We start from the raw sequence: 22,266 nt of genomic DNA, 5'->3' as shown, positions 1-22,266 counted from the left end.
AGGCTTCTGCTGGTTGCATTGGACAGTTTTTTCTCCAATGTTATCTCCACCACAGGTGGTGCTGGCCCACTGGCTGAGGTTTACACTTGCCAATGGCTGCTGAGTCAGCATATAGGACGCCAAAGAACTTGCAAGAGACAGGAGGAGAGGTTGACTTCTGGCGCCAGGTCTCATCTCAAGCAGAAACCCACCTGCCTGGCCTCAGTCCCAGGAATTCTCTAGTTTTTGTTTCCACCTTCCCCTCCTCTCAGTGCCTGGAACTCATTGGCCTTGCTGGTGGATGGGGCTTGCACAGGCTGAGAGGAGCTGGGGTAACCTCAGCCAGAATATTGTTGGTCCTGAGCTTCTTCCTCTCAGTCTGCCAGCTGCCTACTGGTGATGCATGCAAGTGGTCAGGGGGCCACTTGGGGACCAGGGAGGCACCACGCAATAAATGTCCCATTATTGAGCAACTCTATGGGGAGAATCACCACATATAATTCTCCAGAGAAAACTTTCTACCCTCCTTTAACCTAAAAACTCCCTGGAATGATTATTTCCTGCAAGGGATTCCCACGTAAGACCGACTTTCTAGTTCATCAGGTTAGTAAGTACTTTTTACTTTATATATTTTAAAAGATTTATTTATTTATTCAGAGGCACACACACACACACACACAGAGAGAGGCAGAGACACAGGCAGAGGGAGAAAGACGGCCCATGCAGAAAGCCCAACACAGGACTCGATCCCAGGACCCCAGGATCACGCCCTGAGCTGAAGGCTGCGTAAACCACTGAGCCATCTGGGCTGCCCGGTGAGTAATTTTTAGAGGAAGGATTGCAAGGGTCAGAGCTGCCTGGTGCAGGTGATGGGCCCTGGGCCCGGGGAGGACAGTGTTCCAGGAGGAAGTTACCAGGTGGCCCCCAGGTGGTGTCTGCACTTCCTTTACAGATTCTGTAAAACCCTGGGAGAAGGGCCTGGGGCATCAAGGATGTGTATCTCTCTCAGAAAGCCCCAGGGAGCCCTTCATGGGGTGGGCACACCTCGCCCAAGACCCAGAGGTGACGCAGCCCCTGGGGCCCATCCAGGCCACCTGCACCCAGGAGAAGAGGATTACCACCAGACCGTGCTGTCTGAGACACTGTCTCCCCTCCTGGGTGACACTTAATGACCTCTGTGCCCACATGATGTATGTCATAAAGTCTCTAGAGACAAGGTAGCCAGCTTTGCATGAAAAGTTTCGACCTGTCCCCTGAGATGTAGAGGAGCGAGCAAGGAGGGGAGGGGAGAGAGCAGAGAGCTTGTGAGAGTCTCCTCCCTTTAAGGGTAGGTCCCAGACCAGGGAGGACACCTGATCCTGAGGCCTGACCAGCAGCTGCTCAGAGGGCAGGAGAGAGGGAGAGCCGGGCCATGGAGGAGGGTGTGTGTCCCACCGCGCATCCTTCTGTGTCCCCTCCATCACTGCTGGGTGCTCCCATTGCCATGGTAACTGTAACATCAGGGGTCAACTCTCTTCTGGCCCTCAGTCTGCTCATCCTCAGTGGGGCGGGTTCCCCATGTTACAGCTTCAGAATTGGGCTTGGATGGTCACTCATGTCTGTATGACTGGCTGGGGGACTGGCTTGGCTTCTGCAGGGCAGAGAGGCATGTTCACAGGTGAGCTCATTCCCAAGCAGTGGATCCTGTGCCCGCCCAGGGTGGCGGACATGGAGTGAAGGTCAGCCTCGGGTCAGGGGAGGCAGGGTGTACAAGTGAGAGGGGGCGAGTAGAGAGGGCCTGAGAGAGATAGGGAGGCTGAGTCTGCAGTGACTGTCCCAGCCCTAAGGAGGGAGCTGTGAGGACACAGTTGACGACAGGGCCCTGATCTCACGGAGTCTGTTGGGAAGGACAGCTTGGCCCTGGAGCCTCACACTGTGTCTCCCTGGGGTCCTGTCACCTGTGCCGGGAACTATCGAGTACAGGTGAATCTGCTCAGAGTGTTTTCCTCGGAGGACCAGTGCCACCGGCTCGACCGGGAGCTCTTCCACCCACTGATGCCCAGGCCTCACCCTGCCTCACCTCTTCCACCTGCACCTGCGTCCTGGGGCTCCCCCCTCCTCTGGGGACTGTGTGTTCACTGAGCTTCACAGGGTGGGGGTCCAGGCTCCATGGAAAGTCTCACTTCCTCTGCTTATCTCCCTTGGTCCTACTGGGCCCCCTGGGACAAGGGCCTTAATGTCCTACTCTGGGCACCTGAGCTTCATTCAGTTCGGAGCCTGTACTGATGTGTGAAATATGGTTCAAGATTAGTTTCTGTCGGGAGCCTGGGTGACTCAGTGACTGAGCATCTACCTTTGTCTGGGGGCCTGATCCTGGGGTCTTGGGATCAAGTCCTGCATCGGCTCCCTGCAGAAGCCTGCTTCTCACTCTCCTACGTCTCTGCATCTCTCACTGTGTCTCTCATGTATAAATAAAGAAAATCTTTAAAAAAATATACTCTGTGTCCAGCCACACGAGTGTGTTCTGGGGTTGGGTGAAACCCCCGGGAACACTACCTCCCCGGCTATGGGGGTACCTAGTGTACCCAGTCTCCTTTCAGCTCCTCCTGGGATGAATCAGGATAAGAGAGGGCGCTGGCTGGGGTGAGTTGTGCTGTCGCGGGGGAACTGATGTCTCTGCACACCTGGGTCAGGCAGGGGTATGTTTGAATTCAGGGGATCCCGGGGGCTCCTGGTTTTGTGATAAAGTCATGACTGTACCTTATTCCAGTTCAGCAGATCTGATAATGAACCAGAATTCCCGAAGGAAGCTGTAGTCCCGCCCAGTTGATGGGATGATCACTAGCTCAGGTGTTTTCTGAAGGAAGGGGCTCCTGGGGTTTTTGGTGAGGAGAGTAGTTACAGACCCCCTCTGAGCACAGGGTAGTGGCTGAAATGAGCAGCACAGAAGGATCCAGTGTTTCTCCTTCTGTGGCAGGAATGCACCTGGCTATATTGTCATCAGATATTTCCATTTCCTCCACCTGTGTCAGCCCATCAGCACCTAACATCAGGTGTGTTCACAGGAGCAAACTTTCTATCTCAGTATCGACGTTGAGGATGAGAAATCAGGTGACACAGAGATTAATATCCCTAGCAGACAAAAGAGTAGCTTGTATCCTCCTATGGAAGAAAGAACTTATGTGTGGTTGTATCGCAATAGTTGCACATTATCTGGTGGAAGCAAGGACCCGATATTCCCTTTATTTGCAGGCTGTGGTTTCTGTAGATCTGAGTGGATCACCTGTGGACAAGGGGGGACGCGGTGGCTTCTTACATGTTGCATTGACAGACTGAACTCATTTCATACCATTGCTTTCTGTCCATATTTCTGGGTCAGGTGGGTGTAGAGAGATATTCTTGTGCAGGACGTGGGGTAGACCTGTGGCCGCACCCATTGTGTGTCTCCTGCCGTTGCATGTCTTCTAGCCATTCTGTAGGATGAGGCCATTGTCCCGATTCTCCCCCAGTCACCATCAGGGTGGATGTGACTCTCCGTCTGTCTGTAACAACCTAGAGCACCTGGTGTGTCTGGTCCTTTCCTCACTCTATAAAATAGATGAAACGATCTCATCTCCAGGGAGGTTGGACACGCACACTGGGGGTTGGGGGAGAGAACTAGAGAGGTTGTGGGTATATCCTGGGGCCTTCTGTGCTCTCTGAAGACTGTGGCTGTGATGCCGGCCACCCTGGAATGGAATCCTGGAAGGAGGCTCTGAGATGGAGAAGTGCCTGTGTAAAAATTCTGGGAGGAGAAGGGATATCAGCTTGGGCAGAAGGAGGGTGACCCACAGGGATGAGCCATCAGATGAGGCCTCCTTCCTGCAAAGTAGCTCATCCCTGGGACCTCTCGGGACCTGGGAGCATGAGGCAGGGCCGGGATCCAGCATGAGGACATCATTTCATCTGAGGCTCTCTGAGAAGGGGACTGAGCCTGGGGCAGTAGGTTACAGGACCAACAGCACTTCCCCATGAGTTGCGCCCCTGTGAGCTGTCAGGGGCTCCAGGCAGTGGGGGGCATGTGAGTCAGAAGAGAGGTGTGCGTGAACCTCGATGTCTCCTGCTCCTGATAGGTCCACTCAGGGAGGGAAGGCTCCACCAAGGTCCCCAGGGCTTCAGGAGATCAGCTGAGTGGAAACACTGGAGCGCTCAGCCTGGTCATTTGGAAGAGCATTAGCCCAAGTTGGCAATGGAAATGCAGGGGCATGGCCCCTGGCCCAGGTCCCCCTGTGTCTTTTTCTCCCCAGCCCCTGAGGCCCCTGTTCACAGCCAGGCCCAAGAACCAGGGCAAATTAGTGCTGTGAGCTGTAAATGCTCTCCTGAACCTTAGGTTCAGCCGTGCTGAGGAGTGGGTAGGAAGTAGGGTTTGGGACCTCAGATGAGGGGCCTGGGGCAGACCTGCTCCTGCTCTGTGACCAGCCCTGGGGTGGAGGGGAGGGTGACACAGATGGGAGAAAGGCTTTCTGTCTCACTTCCCTATCTGCCTGTGTCACTGTGAGCCTTAGTACTGCTGTCCCACACCTGGCAGTAATAGCCTCGTCCTCAGCCAGGGCCCCGCTGATGGTCAGGGTGGCCGTGTTCTCGAGTTGGCGCCAGAGAATCGCTCAGGGATCCCTGTCGGCCTGTTGCTATCTCTATAGATAATCAGTACAGGGGCCTGGCCCAGCTTCTGCTGGTACCAGTAAACACTTTTACTTCCAATGCTGTCTCCCCCACAGGTGATGCGGGCCGTCTGCCTCAGGGTCACACTCACGGATGGCAGCTGTGTCAGCACATAGGAGGCCACAGAACCTGTAAGAGAGAAAAGGAGAGGTGGATTCCCACCTCTCAGTCTCAATTCAAAGAGAACCCCACGTGCCTGACCTCAGCCCCAACAAGTCTCTGAGATTCTGTTTCTACCTCCCCTCATCTCACCCCTGGTACCGTGGGTATAGCTGGTAGATGGAGCCTTTGCACAAAGGAGACAACATTAATTTTCCCTGGGTCGGGGCAGCCCCTCAGGCTCTCACAGAGTGAGTGAGCAAGTGGTAAGACTTCACTCCTCCAGCCTTTTCATTCAGGTCCTACCCTCTCCAGGCACCCTGTTCTGGACTCAGGGTCAGTTTTTGGCTGGTCCCAGAAACTTGCTGCTGTCCTGGGTATGACCAGGGCTCAGTACCTGTGCAGAGAGCCAGGAGGCTGATGAGGAGGGGGGTCCAAGCCATGGTGGAGGCAACCTGATTCTGCTCCCCAGGTCCCAGCCTGGGCAGAGGTTCCCCCCAGGCCTCTCTTATCCCCTTGCTGGAGACACCTGCTGGTCATGCAAATCAGCCAGGGCTCAGGGGCTCCTCCTGAAGAGCTTGTGTTTTGAGAGCAGGGCTGAGACCCAAGGGACAAGGAAGTGGATGGGAAGCCCCTTGCAGACCCAGCCTCAGACCTGGGGACTGTGCTTTAATCTCTGTGTCTAGTGGGGTCTGGTTTCCTCCATTAGATTCTGTAGCCTTTGCACCTGGGAGACATGAGGAGCCTGAGGGCAGTGCGCGTCCTATCCCATATCCCTGTTTGTGAGCATCAAGCCTCAACAAAATTCTCCCCTTGCTAAGGGCACATGGAGGTCTTGCACCCTGTAGGTGTGGTAGCTTTCTGACTATGCGGGTTGTCCTGGGGCAGGACATAGATGCTGTGCCTCAGTGTCCCCAGGGTGCTCTCAGTGCCAGAGACAGGACCAGACCTTCAGTTAAGTCTGGCAGTGACTGATGTAGCAGGAATGGGGTGGCAGGAGAGCCGTGAAGTCCTGGAGCTGGGCTAGTGACAGAGGCAAATCTATGAGACCCCTGAGTCTGAGAGACACAGGTCAGAACTCACATCAGGGTCCAAGGTTATACTGCAGAAATCCTGCACCTTTCCCCTCAGTCTCAGGGCCCAGTGACTCAGCCCCCCTCCTGTTAGAACCCCTGATACCAGGCTCACCCCCTATTCAGGTGGCTTCACCAGGTCATCTCTGCTGCCCCCTGGTGGCCGCTCCACGCTGGCTGCAGGAGGCCCAGGGAATTCCTTGGTCCAGGTGGAGATGGAGAGCCCACTGCTCACATCCTGGTTCCCTGCTCTTGCCCTGCTGACCCAGGGCAGAAGTTACTCTTCTCTTCATGGACCCTGCCAGCCTCTAGACCAGGCAGGTGGGGTCATATTCTCCTTGGACATTGGTATAAACTCAGCTGAGGTGTGACGGCCCCTGGGGCCTCAGAGCACACACTTCTGGGTTGTTGGGTGGTCATGGGTGGGGTGCAGTACCGGGTGCCTGGGGGACACAGGACACAGAGACTGACTCGTACTGCTGCAGACTTAGGGTGCTGGGCCCAAATAGTGCGGTGGTGGCTCCTGCTCCACATATAGGGATCTGAGAACACTCAGTGAACATTCTTTCAGCCCCACTTTGGTTTGGGAGACATTCTGTCCTGGGGATCAGTGTGAAGAGGACAGAGGCCCTGCCTCATAGATTTATGCTGTGAGTGGGGGAGCAGGGTGGACACCCTTGCTCTGGTGACACAGCACACAGTCTCTACCAGCTTCTCTCCTATATTCATACAATATCCAGACCATTGCCACGTTGAGATTCCTCTGGGTCAGGATCGACCCTGTGGCACAGCACTTGCCCAAAGAAGTGTCGAGTCTGGGGTCCTTTCTGCAGACATTGCCTCTTTTGAGGGAAAGAATGAGAGTAGACAAATGGATCTGAGTGGATCTCCTGTGGACAAGGGGGACGCGGTGGCTTCTTATGGGTCGCATTGACAGACTGAACTCATTTCATATCATTGTTTTCTGTCCATATTTCTGGGTCAGACGTGTGTAAAGAGATATTTTTGTGCAGGATGTGGGGTAGACCTGTGGCCACACCCATTGTGGGTCTCCTGTTGTGGCATATCTTCTGGCCATTCTGTAGGACGAGGGCACTGTTCCCAACCACCCCAAATTACCGTCAGGGGGGATGTGACTCTCCAACTGTCTGTCAGAACCCAGAGCACCTGGTGTGTCTGGTCCTTTTCTCACTGTATAAAAATAGATGAAGTGATCTCATCTCCAGGGAGTTTGGACATGCACACTGGGGATTGGGGGAGAGAACCCGAGAGGTCATGGGTATATCTGGGGCCTTCTCTGTTGCCTGAGGACTGTGGTAGTGATGCCAGTCACCCCGGAATGGGTTCCTGGAGGTAGACTCTGAGATGGAGAAGTGCCTGTGTAAAAAATCTGGAAGGAGTGGAAGGAGAAGGGATATCATCTTGGGCAGAAGGAGAGCAACCCACAGAGATTCACCTTCAGATGAGGCCTCCTTCCTGCAGAGAGCTCTATCTTTGGGACGTCTCAGGACCTGGGAGCATGAGGCAGGACAGGGATCCAGGCATCAGGATATCATTCTTCTCAAGCTCCCTGAGAAGGGACAGATCGGGGGGCAGCAGATCTCAGGGCCAACAGCACTTCCCCACGAGTTGCACCCCTGTGAGCTGTCAGGGACTCCAGGCAGCAGTGGGGGGCTTGTGAGTCCTGAAGAGCAGTGTGGGTGGCCCCCGTGTCTACTGTCCCGATCTCTTCCATGCAGGTGGAGGGGTCTTTACTTATGGCCTAGGGCTTTAGCAGCTCAGCTGTTCTGGGAAATTTGGACACTGATCCTGGTCAGTTGTGTGAACAGTGGCTCATAGCACACGGAGAATGTAGAGATAATGTGCACTAGAGAAAAGGCTCCCCGTGTCTTTCCCCACCCAGGCCCTAGATCTCCAGTTCATACCCAGGCCCAGAGACCAGGGCAACCGAGTCTCTCAGCACAAATGCCCCATTGTCCGTCCCTGTGCAGAGCTCCTGGTAAGCAGGGGGTGGGGGTGGAGGCCGGGGAACTTCACATATGAGGGCCTGGGCCAGACCTGCCCCCTGCTTGTCCATAGGCCTCCTGTCGGCAGAGGAGAGGAAGACCCAGATGGAGAAGAGGATTTGTCTCACTTCCCCATCTGCCTGTGTCACTGTGAACATTTCCACTGCTGTCATAGGACTGGCAGTAATAGTCAGCCTCGTCCTCGGCCCGGGCCCCACTGATGGTCAGGGTGGCCGTGTTGCCCGAGTTGGAGCCAGAGAACCGGTCAGGGATCCCAGAATCCTGCTCATTATTTTTATTGATTAGGAGTACAGGGGCTTGGCTTGGCTTCTGCTGGTACCAATATGCATATTTTTCCCAAAGACATCTCTGGATCAGGTGATTGTTGCCATCTGTCCCAGTGCCAGCAACACGGAGGGAGCCTGATTCAACCCAGTGGAGGTCATGGAGCCTGAAATACAGGAGAGGAGGGCTTGGTGTGAGGCCTAGGGGCTTATCCTAGTTACGCAATAGTGAGGTTTTGCTGAGGCTGAGCTCAGGGTTCAGGTCAGACCCATCTCCATCCTGCGGGGACCGAGGGGCTGGACAGGCCCAGGGGCAGCACCTGTGCAGAGGGTGAGGATGGGGAGCAGGAAAGGGGTCCAGGCCATGGTGGGCGTGCCCAGAGCTCTGCTTCCTGAGACCCAGTGCAGGGCAGGCTCACCCAGGCTTCTTTTATTCCCTCCAGGCACAAGAGGCAGTGATCTTTAGTAGTTATGCAAATGTAATCCTCCCTGGGGCTGGAATTGTGTTAGTCATTTGAGAGGCAGAACAGGTGACTGAGAAGGATAGCAGAGTCCCCAGCTGCCTCCAGGAAGCTTTCTTGTCCAAAAGGCACCTTTGAGGGGCACTTACGTGCCTGAGTTGGTTAAACATCTGCATTCTGGTAGGGTCTTGTCTCAGGGTCTTGGGCTCAAGTCCTGCATTGGGCTCCCTGCTTAACAGGGTCTTCCCCCTCTCCATCTGCCCTCCCCCCTATTTGTTCTCTCTCTCTTAAATAAATAAATAAATCTTTTTCTTAAAAAAAAATGAAAACCACCCATTGGTTTCCAATTTCTGGCATCACAGTCAAATTCCTGGATCTGAACTTATGACTCTATCGGAAACAACGTTGCTTGAGTGCTGTGCTGGGGTATTTCAGGGCCCTGCAGGAGTCTGTCCGTGGGGTGATGTGGGTCGGCTAGAGATGCAGAAAACCCCTGATTCAGGGAAATGGGGGTCCTGTGGCCTCAATACCCACCTCCTCCTGCCTCTCATGTCCCCTATGCATTCCCCACAGTCCGTGTGGAACCAAGCTTGGCCTGTCATTTCAATAGGAAACCCTCTGCTTCTGAGGTTCCTTCATCTCATCTACTGGGGAGTTTACTTGTTCACAAACCCCCAGATTTTACACTTTACATTTATTGTTCTTGCTACTATATTTATCACATTTTCAATACTCCAGTACATATCTCCTGGAATTTGGCATGGGAGGATTTGTAAACTAGCCTCGTCTGTGGTTTGGTGAAATGGGAATCTGTGTACAGTATCATGTCATCTGCGAAGAGGGAGAGTTTGACTTCTTCTTTGCCAATTTTAATGCTATATATTTATTTATATATTGCCTGATTGCTGAGGCTAGGACTTCTAATACTATGTTGAATAGCAGTGGTGAGAGTGGACATCCCTGTCGTGTTCCTGATCTTAGGAGAAAGGCTCCCAGTGTTTCCCCATTGAGAATGATATTGGCTGTAGGGCTCTTCATAGATGGCTTTTAAGATGCGGAGGAATGTTCCCTCTATCCCTACACTCTGAAGGGTTTTGATCAGGAATGAAGGCCGTATTTTGTCAAAGGCTTTCTCTGCATCCATTGAGAGGATCCTATGTTTCTTGTTTTTTCTCTTGCTGATATGATCAATCACATTGATGGCTTTATGAGTGTTGAACCAGCCTTGTATCCCAGGTATAAATCCCACTTGGTCATGGTGAAAATCTTCTTAATGTACTAATGGATCCAATTGGCTAGTATCTTGTTCAAAATTTTTGCATCCGTCTTCATCAGGGATAGTGGTCTATCATTCTCCTTTTTGGTGGGGTCTTTGTCTGGTTTCGGAATTAAGGTGATACTGGCCTCATAGAACAAGTTTGGAAGTATTCCATGTCTTTCTATCTTTCCAAACGGCTTTAGTAGAATAGGTACAGTTTCTTTTTTAAACGTTTGATAGAATTCCCCTGGGAAGCCATGTGGCCCTGGACTTCTGTGTCTTGGGAGGTTTTTGATGACTGCTTCCATTTCCTCCCTAGCCTTTTCAGATTTTCTATTTTTTCTGTTTCCAGTTTCGGTAATTTGCGGGTTTCCAGAAATGCATCCAGTTTTTCTAGATTGCCTAATTTATTGGCATATGGCTGTTCATAATGCATTTTATTTTATTTTATTTTTATTTATTTATGATAGTCACAGAGAGAGAGAGGCAGAGACACAGGCAGAGGGAGAAGCAGGCTCCATGCACCGGGAGCCCGACGTGGGACCCGATCCCGGGCCTCCAGGATCGTGCCCTGGGCCAAAGGCAGGCGCCAAACCGCTGCGCCACCCAGGGATCCCTCATAATGCATTTTAAAAATAATTTGTATTTCCTTGGTATTGCTTGTGATCTCTCTTCTTTCATTCATGATTTTATTAACTTGAGTCTTTTCTTTTTAATAAGGCTGGCTAATGGTTTATCTGATTAATTCTTTAAGAGAACCAAATCCTGGTTTTGTTGATCGGTTCTACATTATTTCTGGTCTCTATTTCATTGAGTTCTGGTCGAATCATTATTAGCTCTCTTCTTCTGCTTGGTGTAGAAACATCTATGAAAGCAAGGGGGGAAAGCTAAAAAGAACTATTGGGACTTAAGATAAAAAACTTCTGCACAGCAAAAGATACAGTCAACAAAACTAAAAGACAACCTACAGAATGGGAGAAGATATTTGCAAATGACATATCAGATAAAGGGCTAGTATCCAAGATCTATAAAGAACTTATGAAACTCAACAGCAAAGAAACAAATAATCCAATCATGAAATGGGCAAAAGACATGAAGAGAAATCTCACAGAGGAAGACATAGACATGGCCAACATGCACATGAGAAAATGCTCCGCATCACTGGCCATCAGGAAATACAAATCAAAACCACAATGAGATACCACCTCACACCAGTGAGAATGGGGAAAATCAACAAGGCAGGAAACCACAAATGTTGGAGAGGATGTGGAGAAAAGGGAACCCTCTTACACTGTTGGTGGGAATGTGAACTGGTGCAGCCACTATGGGAAACTGTGTGGAAGTTCCTCAAAGAGTTTAAAATAGATCTGCCGTACGACCCAGCAATTGCACTGCTGGGGATTTACCCCAAAGATACAGATGTAATGAAACGCCAGGACACCTGCACCCCGATGTTTCTAGAGGCAATGTCCACAGTAGCCAAACTATGGAAGGAGCCTCGGTGTCCATCCAAAGATGAGTGAACAGAGAAAATGTGGTATATGTATGCAATGGAATATTACTCAGCCATTAGATACGATGAATACCCACCCTTTGCTTCGACGTGGATGGAACTGGAGGGTATTATGCTGAGTGAAGTAAGTCAATTGGAGAAGGACAAACATTATCATTATATGGTCTCATTCATAGGGGACTATAAAAACTAGTGAAAGGGATTATAGGGGAAAGGAGAGAAAATGAGTGGGAAATATCAGAGTGGTTGACAGCACATGAGAGACTCCTAACTCTGGGAAATGAACAATGGGTAGTGGAAGGGGAGGGGGGAGAGGGATGGGGTGCAAGGTGATGAACACTGAGGGGTGCACTTGACAGGATGAGCCCTGGCTGTTATAGTTTATGTTGGCAAATTGAACTCCAATAAAAAAATCTACAAGTAAAAAAATCTACAGCTCAGGTTCTGATTTCTGCTGTATGGATGACTGTCCTAGTCTGTCTTACACTTCTGTCATGGCTCTGGTGAGTTGGTAAGTGCTCCCTTTTCTCCCAATGCCAATTTCTCACAATCAGGGGATCAGATAGCTGTCCTCTCCCCTGTCACATGCTGTGCTCTGAGGCTGGGCAGGACTGGCTTTTCCTAATGTGGATTTCCCTGAATGTCACCATGACATGGGTCTTGTTGAGTCCCTTCCTAACTGAGGCCCAAGCAGCTGGCAAAGTGTCAGAGTTCCTTTTTGCAATGTGGTTTCCCTGAAAGGTTAGTTTGCTCTTGAATCCAAGAATCTATCACTGGAAATCCAGCACTTGTGGAGTGTGTTTACTGTTTCATGCCATGGGAAATGTCTCTAGAGGGGTTGGTCACTGCACACTTCTCCACTCTAAGATCACTGATGTAGTCAGCAAGTTTTTTGTAGACCACAATGTAAATGGGCGTGTTATATAACCCCAGGGGCAAGGTAGTAGAGACTGCAAAAGCCTCCCCATCCTATTCACTTCTAACCCTCTCAACCCACATTTACCCCATGTTTGTTCATCTGGTGTGGCTGGGAAATGGAGATTAAGCTGTGCAAATTCTAATCTAAAATAAATTTGTGCAGCCAGTATGGAAGACTCATGGAGGTTCCTCAACAAATTAAAAACAGAACCACCATATGATCCAGTTATCCATTTTCTGCATATAAATACAAAGAAAATGAATCTCATATATATATATATATATATATATATATATATATATATATATATTTTAAATTGGAGTTCAATTTGCCAACATATAGCATAACACCTAGTACTCATCCCATCAAGTGCCCCCCTCAGTGCCCATCACCCAGTCACCCCCACCCCCTTCCACCTCCGTTTCCACCACCCTTTGTTCATTTACCAGAGTTAGAAGTCTCTCATGTTCTGTCTCCCAAAGAAAATGAATCTTATCTCAAGGAAATATTTGCACCTCTAGTTCATTGTAGCATCTTTCACAATCACCAAGACAAGAACACAATCTAAGTGTTCATCCAGGGGATCCCTGGGTGGCTCAGCGGTTTGTCGCCTGCCTTTGGCCCAGGGCTGGATCCTGGAGTCCCGAGATTGAGTCCTGCGTCCGGCTCCCTGAATGGAGCTTGCTTCTTGTGCCTATGTCTCTGCCCCCTCCCCCCCTCTCTCTATCATGAATAAATAGATAAACAAAATCTTAAAAAAATAAGTGTTCACCCATAGATGAATGGTTAAAGCAACTGACATACACACACACAGGAATATTATTCAGCACTAAAACGAAAAGGAACCTTGCCATTTGTGACACTTGGATAATGGAGGGCATTATGTTAAGTGAAAAACCTATAACCTATAACCTCACTTGTATGTAGAATCTAATACGGCTGAACTCATAAGAACATAGAGTAGATGGATAGTTACCAGGGTCAGAGGGTGGGAGAAATGATGAGATGCTGATCAAAGAGTACAGACTTCCAGTTATAAGGTAAGTAAGCTGTTGGAATGTATGTGTAGCTTGGTGTCTATAGTTAACAATACTGTGTTGTATACTTGAAAGATGCTAAGATGGTAGATCTTGGATGTTCTCACCACACACACACACACACACACACACACACAATATAAAGGCAAGTGTGGGAAGTGATGGATGTAACTAACCATTTTTGGAGTCATCGTGTTACAATATATACAAATATCAAACCATCATGTATACCTTCAACTCACACAATGTTGTATATCTAGATCTAAGTAATGTTGGAAAAACAAGGAGAATTCCATTTGTTTTTCTTTTCTTTCTAAGATTTTATTTATGTATTTGGCTGTGCTAACTTGCATTCCCACCAAAAGTGTTAGAGGGATCCCCTTTTTTCACATCCGTGCCACACAGGCTGCAAACAAGAAGGGGGCATGTCCCTGCTGTGCTAGCTCTCTTCAGCAGAAGTAATTCCTGAAGCTGCAGTTTCCAACAAGTCCACCTCTGGGGAAATGAGGGCTTCAATCCTGTAGATGGGCATTGGGAATTCTGGTTGTCACCCATGACTTCTAGTACAATGACAGACTCAATGTCATTATGTTTGCTGTTGTGACCATTAGACAATAAAGTGAGAGAGGGAGAGAGAGAGAGGGAGGGAGAGCATGAGTGAGGGGAGGGACAAGGGAGTGAGAAGCAGGCTCCCTGCTGATCAGGGAGTGGAGATACTGGGCTCAATCCCAGAATCCTTTATTTCAATTGCACCTAAACCCATAAGATACCTAGGAATAAACCTAACCAAAAAGGTAAGGGATATATACTCTCTAAAAATGACAGAAAAGTTATGAAAGACATTGAGGAAGTCACAAAGAGATGCAAAAACTTTCCATGCTCATGGATTGGAAGAATAAATATCGTTAAAATATCTATGCCACTCAGGGCAATCTACACATTCAATGCAATCCCTGTCATAATACCATGGACTTTTTTCATTGTTAGAACAAATAATCCTAAGATTTGTACGGTACCAGAAAAAACCTTAAATAACCAGAGGTATGTTGAAAAGAAAACAAAAGCTGAGGCATCACAATGCCTGATTCCAAACTATATTACAAAGCTGTGATCATCAATATAGCATTAAATGGCACAAAAAGACAAATAGAGTAAGGTAACAGGATAGAGAACCCAGAAAAGGACCCTCAACTGTATGATCAACAAACCTCGACAAAACAGGAATAATGTTCAAAGGAAAAAGACAGTCTTTTCAACAAAAGATTTTTGGGAAATTGGACAGCCACATGCAGAGGAATGAAACTAGACCATTCTCTTACACCATACCATCCATAAAGATAAACTCAACATGGAGGAAGATCTAAAAGTGAGACAGGAATCCATCAAAATCCTAGAGGAGAACACAGGTAAAAATTTCTTGCAAGTCACATTTCTAGAGGAAGGGAAACAAAAGCAAAAATAAACTACTGGGCCTTCATCAAAATACATAGCATCTGCACAGCGAAGCAAACAGTCAACAAACCAAAAGACAAAGATTGGGAGAAGATATTTGCCAATGACCATCAGATAAAGGGCTCGTATCGAAGTTCTAAAAAGACCTTATCAAACACAAGACCGAAAAACGTATGATGCAGTCAAGAAATGGGCAAAATACATGAACTGACATTTCTCCAAAAAGACCTACAACTAGCCAACAGGCACGTGAAAAAAATGCCCCACGACACCTGTAATCAGGGAAATACAAATCAGAACCACAATGGGATACCACCTTATACCAGTGAAAATTGCTAAAAGTAACAAGACAGGAAACAACAAATATTGGCACGGATGCGAAAAAAGGGGATCCCTCTAACACTTTTGGTGGGAATGCAAGTTGGCACACCCATTCTGGAAAACAATATAGTGGTTCCTCAAGAAGATTAGAGATACTCTATGACTCAGCTATAACACTACTGGGTATATACTCCCAAAGATACAGATGTGGAAAAAAGGTGGGACATCTGCACCTTAATGTTCTTATCACAAATGTCCACAACAGTCAAACTTTGAAAGGAGCCAAGATGTCCATCGACATATGAATGGATAAAGAACATTACTATATATATATATATATATATATATATATATATATATATATATATATATAATACAAATATACAAATAATGGAATATCACTCAGCCATCAAAAAGGACGAATTCTCACCATTCACATCAATGTGGTTGGAAGTGGAGGATATTAGGCTGAGTGAAGTAAGTCAATCAGAGAAAGATGATTATCATATGTTTCACTCAAATGTGGAACTATAATAAATTCAAGGGAACATGGGTATGAAGGAGAAATGAGTTGGGAAATTCAGAGAGGAAGACAAACCATAAGAGTCTCTTAACTCTGGAAAACAAACTGGGTTGCTGAAGGGGAGGTGGATGGGGGATGTGGTAAGGCATGAAGGAGGGCACATGATGTGATGCGCCCTGGGTTTTGACTGCAAAGGGGCTTGGGGAATTTATAGGTAATGATTCATCAGTCATATACATGATTGTTTGTGTGTGTGTGTGTGTGTGTGTGTGTGTGTTTTCTTGATTTTTTTTGTTTTGTTTTTTTGCATATACATGATTGTTGAGGTGCTTACACTGCTATGGCTTTTTTCAAAACTCACACAACTGTTTGCTAAAAGGATAGATTTTACTGTATATGAATTATAACTCAATAAAAAAAGAAAGAAAAGAAAATGAAAGGAAAACAAGAAAACAAAACAAAACAAAAAGTTATGGTAGGTGAAGATTCCAAAGAGCAAACTTTCACTTAGAGAGTACTGTGCAGGAATTCTAGATCTACAGGGAAACACACCCCTGAGTAAAAAAAAGATGAAGAAGCAGGCATGAGCAGAGAAGGACAGTGATGTGTCAGATTGTCACAGCCAGGGCTGCAGTAGAACTTAGGGGAACCCCGGTGCTGGGTGTGTTTTCCAGAGTCATACAGAATAGGGTGCAGGGACCCTGCTGTTACTCCACCCACATGCAGGGGTCACCAGACACAAGCTGCAAACAAGAAGGGGGCATGTCCCTGCTGTGCTAGCTCTCTTCAGCAGAAGTAATTCCTGAAGCTGCAGTTTCCAACAAGCCCACCTCTGGGGAAATGAGGGCTTCAATCCTGTAGATGGGCATTGGGAATTCTGGTTGTCACCCATGACTTCTAGTACAATGACAGACTCAATGTCATTATTTTTGCTGTTGTGACCATTAGAGAATAAAGTCAGGCAGTCAGATGCGCAAACAAACATACTCTAGGACAGAAAAAATGTGTGGATAGAATATATGTAAAGGGAACACACAGTATAGGACAATGAATGAAGCAGAATTCAGTAGGAGATGACTACTGGATAATATTACAGACATCTCTAGAGAAACAGATTGAAAGTGAGAACTTTTTTTAAGAGTGAGAATAGAGGGATGGGTATGAGGGGAGAAGGGAAGAAGGGAGGGAGATGTAGAATGAGGAGGGGGTGGGGGTGTTGGGAGAGTAGATCTCATGTACATACTCTCACTGTTGGCTCAGCCTGCCTGGCCTCTCTCGTCACAGTGTCAGTGGCATCACCTCCATCTCTCCTCCTGGCTATTCTGGTCACTTGTTTCTGGTGCTCCCTGTGTTAAATTATAAATAGCTCACCATGCCATAAGATCCCAAATGACGCAATGGTACTAAAGGACTTCCAATCTGGAGCACTCGGCTAAGGCCACAAGGTACATAAGAACTTTGGACATTAATTTTCATTCCTGGTCTTGGGTCACCTGACAATCTGTGAAGCTAACAGGCAGTGAATGTACAATCCAGCAAGTGACACTCATTCTCGATGCTGTTCATTACTTCCTCTCACATATCCGGAGGTGACCAGTGGTCTCTGACTGTGACCTTGATCCTGTTATAAACTTGATGAACAGAAATGACCACTAATAAAATCTTTTGACCCCGTTTAACCAAGGCTTTTACTTGTCATTCCCTCACTGGTTGGTTATCATCTAAGGACAACAGGGAATGCTCTTTATCTTCATCCCTTTTTCATTCACTGTCATCACTTCCACAGTTTGTCAATCTGTCTGTGCATTCAAGGCTACTGCATTACTTTCCTTCAAGTTATAAACACCAGAAGGCCCAGGTGGGCTTGGAAGAAGCATGATTCACACTACAGGTTTGGATATTATTTCCCTACAATCTTCATGACGGCCTTCCCTGAAAAATATAGTGTTGGAGAAAAATCTCCACTAAAGGGACCTGTGGGAGGCCTTTTGGAAACACTTGGTAGAGAATAACCCTTTACTGAAGTGAGTAGGATATTCCTGTGATCCTTTGTGATTCCAGCCAACCACTAGCTGAAAAGAGAAACTGAAGTTCTGACACCTGATGTTCCCCTATCCTCCCAATCCTCCTGCCTCTCTGCCCACTCTCTCTCTCAGGAATACTCCACCTTCTGTCTTCCTACCTACTTGGGATTTGTCCTGTTTATGGGCAGCTCTTGGATTTTCCCATCTCCGAGATCCATCACTAGGAGTACCCAACCTGACTTTCTGTGGTCCAACATCAAAATCTCTCCCAACCCTGCTCAAGTCAGTGCCCAGGGAAGAGAGTTACCTTGATCTATACAGCTGCTCAATGTTAACCCAAAAGTGTGGGTGTATATGAGATGCTTGTTTTTTAAATGCTTAAAAAGTATAGAGGAAACCTATATATCCAGTAAACTTGCCCCCCAACAACATTAGAGGTGAATCATTCACTGGGTTGAGATTCAAGGGAGTTAATATATTTATCACTGTAGTGCTCCCCTTTCCATGCCCAGTGGATCTGGTCCTGGGGAGAACCTGGATAAGTCCTGTAGGCAGCTTATGGACTACATCCTGGCACCAGAAGTTAAGAGTCAACTATAGATGGAGAAACCCAAGCCATGTTCCATGTTGGTCCTGCCACAGACATCCTAACATACACATTATTTTCCTAATCAGGTCTCAGCTTTGCACCCATCATAGGCTCAAGGTTCTCGGTCCTTTTGTTTTTTTTTTTAATAAATTTATTTTTTATTGGTGTTCAATTTACCAACATACAGAATAACACCCAGTGCTCATCCCGTCAAGTGCTCCCCTCAGTGCCTGTCACCCATTCACCCCCAACCTCACTCTCCTCCCCTTCCACCACCCCTAGTTCATTTCCCAGAGTTAGGAGTCTTTCTTCTGTCTCCCTTTCTTTTTTGGGGGGGGGGGTTCCTTTTTTTAATTTATTTTTTATTGGTGTTCAATTTACTAACATACAGAATAAACACCAGTGCCCGTCACCCATTCACTCTCACCCACCGCCCTTCTCCCCTTCTACCACCCCTAGTTCATTTCCCAGAGTTAGCAGTCTTTACGTTCTGTCTCCCTTTCTGATATTTCCCACACATTTCTTCTCCCTTCCCTTATATTCCCTTTCACTATTATTTATATTCCCCAAATGAATGAGAACATATAATGTTTGTCCTTCTCCGACTGACTTACTTCACTCAGCATAATACCCTCCAGTTCCATCCACGTTGAAGCAAATGGTGGGTATTTGTCATTTGTAATAGCTGAGTAATATTCCATTGTATACATAAACCACATCTTCTTTATCCATTCATCATTTGTTGGACACCGAGGCTCCTTCCACAGTGTGGCTATCGTGGCCATTGCTGCTATAAACATCGGGGTGCAGGTGTCCCGGCGTTTCATTGCATTTGTATCTTTGGGGTAAATCCCCAACAGTGCAATTGCTGGGTCGTAGGGCAGGTATATTTTTAACTCTTTGAGGAACCTCCACACAGTTTTCCAGAGTGGCTGCACCAGTTCACATTCCCACCAACAGTGTAAGAGGGTTCCCTTTTCTCCGCATCCTCTCCAACATTTGTTGTTTCCTGCCTTGTTAATTTGCCCCATTCTCGCTGGAGTGAGGTGGTATCTCATTGTGGTTTTGATTTGTATTTCCCTGATGGCAAGTGATGCAGAGCATTTTCTCATATGCATGTTGGCCATGTCTATGTCTTCCTCTGTGAGATTTCTCTTCATGTCTTTTGCCCATTTGATGATTGGATTGTTTGTTTCTTTGGTGTTGAGTTTAATAAGTTCTTTATAGATCTTGGAAACTAGCCCTTTATCTGATATGTCATTTGCAAATATCTTCTCCCATTCTGTAGGTTGTCTTTTAGTTGTGTTGACTGTATCCTTTGCTGTGCAAAAGCTTCTTATCTTGATGAAGTCCCAATAGTTCATTTTTGCTTTTGTTTCTTTTGCCTTCGTGGATGTATCTTGCAAGAAGCTACTATGGCCAAGTTCAAAAAGGGCGTTGCCTGTGTTCTTCTCTAGGATTTTGATGGATTCTTGTCTCACATTTAGATCTTTCATCCATTTTGATTTTATCTTTGTGAATGGTGAAAGAGAGTGGTCTAGTTTCATTCTTCTGCATGTGGATGTCCAATTTTCTCAGCACCATTTATTGAAGAGACTTTCTTCCAATGGATAGTCTTTCCTCCTTTATCGAATACTAGTTGACCATAAAGTTCAGGGTCCACTTCTGGGTTCTCTATTCTGTTCCATTGATCTATGTGTCTGTTTTTGTGCCAGTACCACACTTTCTTGATGACCACAGCTTTGTAGTACAACCTGAAATCTGGCATTGTGGTGCCCCCAGCTATGGTTTTCGGGGCTATTCGGGGTCTTTTCTGATTCCACACAAATCTTAAAATAATTTGTTCTAAGTCTCTGAAGAAAGTCCATGGTATTTTGATAGGGATTCCATTAAACATGTAAATTGCCCTGGGTAACATTGACATTTTTACAATGTTAATTCTGCAATCCATGAACATGGAATATTTTTCCATCTCTTTGTGTCCTCTTCAATTTCTTTCAGAAGTGTTCTATTGTTTTTAGGGTATAGATCCTTTATCTCTTTGGTTAGGTTTATTCCTAGGTATCTTATGCTTTTGGGTGAAATTGTAAATGGCATTGACTCCTTAATTTCTCTTTCTTCAGTCTCATTATTAGTGTATAGAAATGCCACTCAGTTCTCAGTATTGATTTTGTATCCTGCCATGCTACCAAATTGCTGTATGAGTTCTAGCAATTTTGGGGTGGAGGTTTTTGGGTTTTCTATGTAGAGTATCATGTCATCGGCGAAGAGGGAGAGTTTGACTTCTTCTTTGCCAATTTAAATGCCTTTAATGTCTTTTTGTTGCCTGATTGCTGAGGCTAGGACTGCCAGTACTATGTTGAATAGCAGTGGTGAGAGTGGACATCCCTGTCTTGTTCCTGATCTTAGGGGAAAGGCTCCCAGTGCTTTCCCACTGAGAATGATATTTGCTGTGGGGTTTTCGTAGATGGCTTTTAAGATGTTGAGGAAAGTTCCCTCTATCCCTACACTCTGAAGATTTTTGATCATGAATGCATGCTGTATTTTGTCAAATGCTTTCTCTGTATCTAATGAGAGGATCATATGGTTCTATAAACATTTGATAGAATTCCCCTGGGAAGCCATCTGGCCTTGTACTCTTGTGTCTTGGGAGGTTTTTGATGACTGCTTCATTTTCCGCCCTGGTTATTGGCCTGTTCATGTTTTCTATGTCTTCCTGTTCCAGTTTTGGTAGTTTCTGGCTTTCCAGGAATGCTTCCATTTCTTCTAGATTGCCTAATTTATTGGCGTATAGCTGTTCATTATATGTTTTTAAAATCGTTTGTATTTCCTTGAGGTTGGTAGTGATCTCTCCTTTCTCATTCATGATTTTATTAATTTGAGTCTCCTCTCTCTTCTTTTTAATAAGGTTGGCTAATGGTTTATCTATCTTATTAATTCTTTCAAAGAACCAACTCCTGGTTCTGTTGATCTGTTCCACAGTTCTTCTGGTCTCGATTTTGTTGAGTTCTGCTCGAATTTTAATTAACTCTCTTCTTCTGATGGGCACGGTGTCCATCTGCTGTTTTTTCTCTAGCTCCTTTATGTGTAAGGTTAGCTTTTGTATTTGAGTTCTTTCCAGTTTTTGAATGGATGCTTGTATTGCGATATATTTCCCCCTTAGGACTGCTTTTGCTGCATCCCAAAGATTTTGAACGGTTGTATCTTCATTCTCATTAGTTTCCATGAATCTTTTTAATTCTTCCTTAATTTCCTGGTTGACCCTTTCATCTTTTAGCAGGATGGTCCTTAACCTCCATGTGTTTGAGGTCCTTCCAAACTTCTTATTGTAATTTAGTTCTAATTTCAAGGCATTATGGTCTGAGAATATGCAGGGGACGATCCCCATCTTTTGGTATCGGTTCAGACCCGATTTGTGACCCAGTATGTTGTCTATTCTGGAGAATGTTCCATGTGCACTTGAGAAGAATGTGTATTCATTTGCCTTTTGATGTAAAGTTCTGTAGATATCTGTGAAATGCATCTGGTCCAGTGTATCATTTAAAGCTCTCGTTTCTTTGGAGATGTTTTGTTTAGAAGACCTATCGAGGGTAGAATGAGCTAGATTGAAGTCACCAAGTATGAGTGTATTATTCTCTAAGTATTTCTTCACTTTGGTTATTAATTGATTGATATATTTGGCAGCTCCCACATTCGGGGCATATATATTGCGGATTGTTAACTCCTCTTGTTGGATAGATCCTTTAAATATGAGATAGTGTCCCTCTTCATCTCTCACTACAGTCTTTGGGGTAAATATTAGTTTTTCTGATATAAGGATGGCTACCCCTGCTTTCTTTTGAGGACCATTTGAATGGTAAATGGTTCTCCAACCTTTTATTTTCAGGCTGTAGGTGTCCTTCTGTCTAAAATGAGTCTCTTGTAGACAGCAAATAGATGGGTCCTGCTTTTTTATCCAGTCTGTAACCTTGTGCCTTTTGATGGGGTCATTAAGCCCTTTCACGTTCAGAGTTACTATTGAAAGGTATGAGTTTAGTGTCATCATGAT

At 46.5% G+C, this 22,266-nt stretch overlaps 1 protein-coding gene across 3 annotated transcripts in view; it reads right to left on the bottom strand.

Moving 5' to 3' along the window:
* Window positions 1-22,266, bottom strand: part of LOC140619641 (immunoglobulin lambda-1 light chain-like) — a 222,599-nt gene that overhangs the window by 90,009 nt on the left and 110,324 nt on the right. The window contains exon 3 of one of the 3 annotated variants that reach the window (XM_072803383.1): window positions 4,496-4,518. The exons of the other annotated variants lie outside the window; for them this stretch is intronic. Coding sequence (XP_072659484.1) covers window positions 4,496-4,518 — 23 coding nt within the window. The remainder of the gene's footprint in view (window positions 1-4,495; window positions 4,519-22,266) is intronic. 3 annotated transcript variants of the gene reach the window in all.

The sequence above is a fragment of the Canis lupus genome, chromosome 27 (assembly GCF_048164855.1).
Source record: "Canis lupus baileyi chromosome 27, mCanLup2.hap1, whole genome shotgun sequence".
NCBI classification, from domain to species: domain Eukaryota; kingdom Metazoa; phylum Chordata; class Mammalia; order Carnivora; family Canidae; genus Canis; species Canis lupus.
This window is presented reverse-complemented; position numbering and strand designations above follow the sequence as displayed.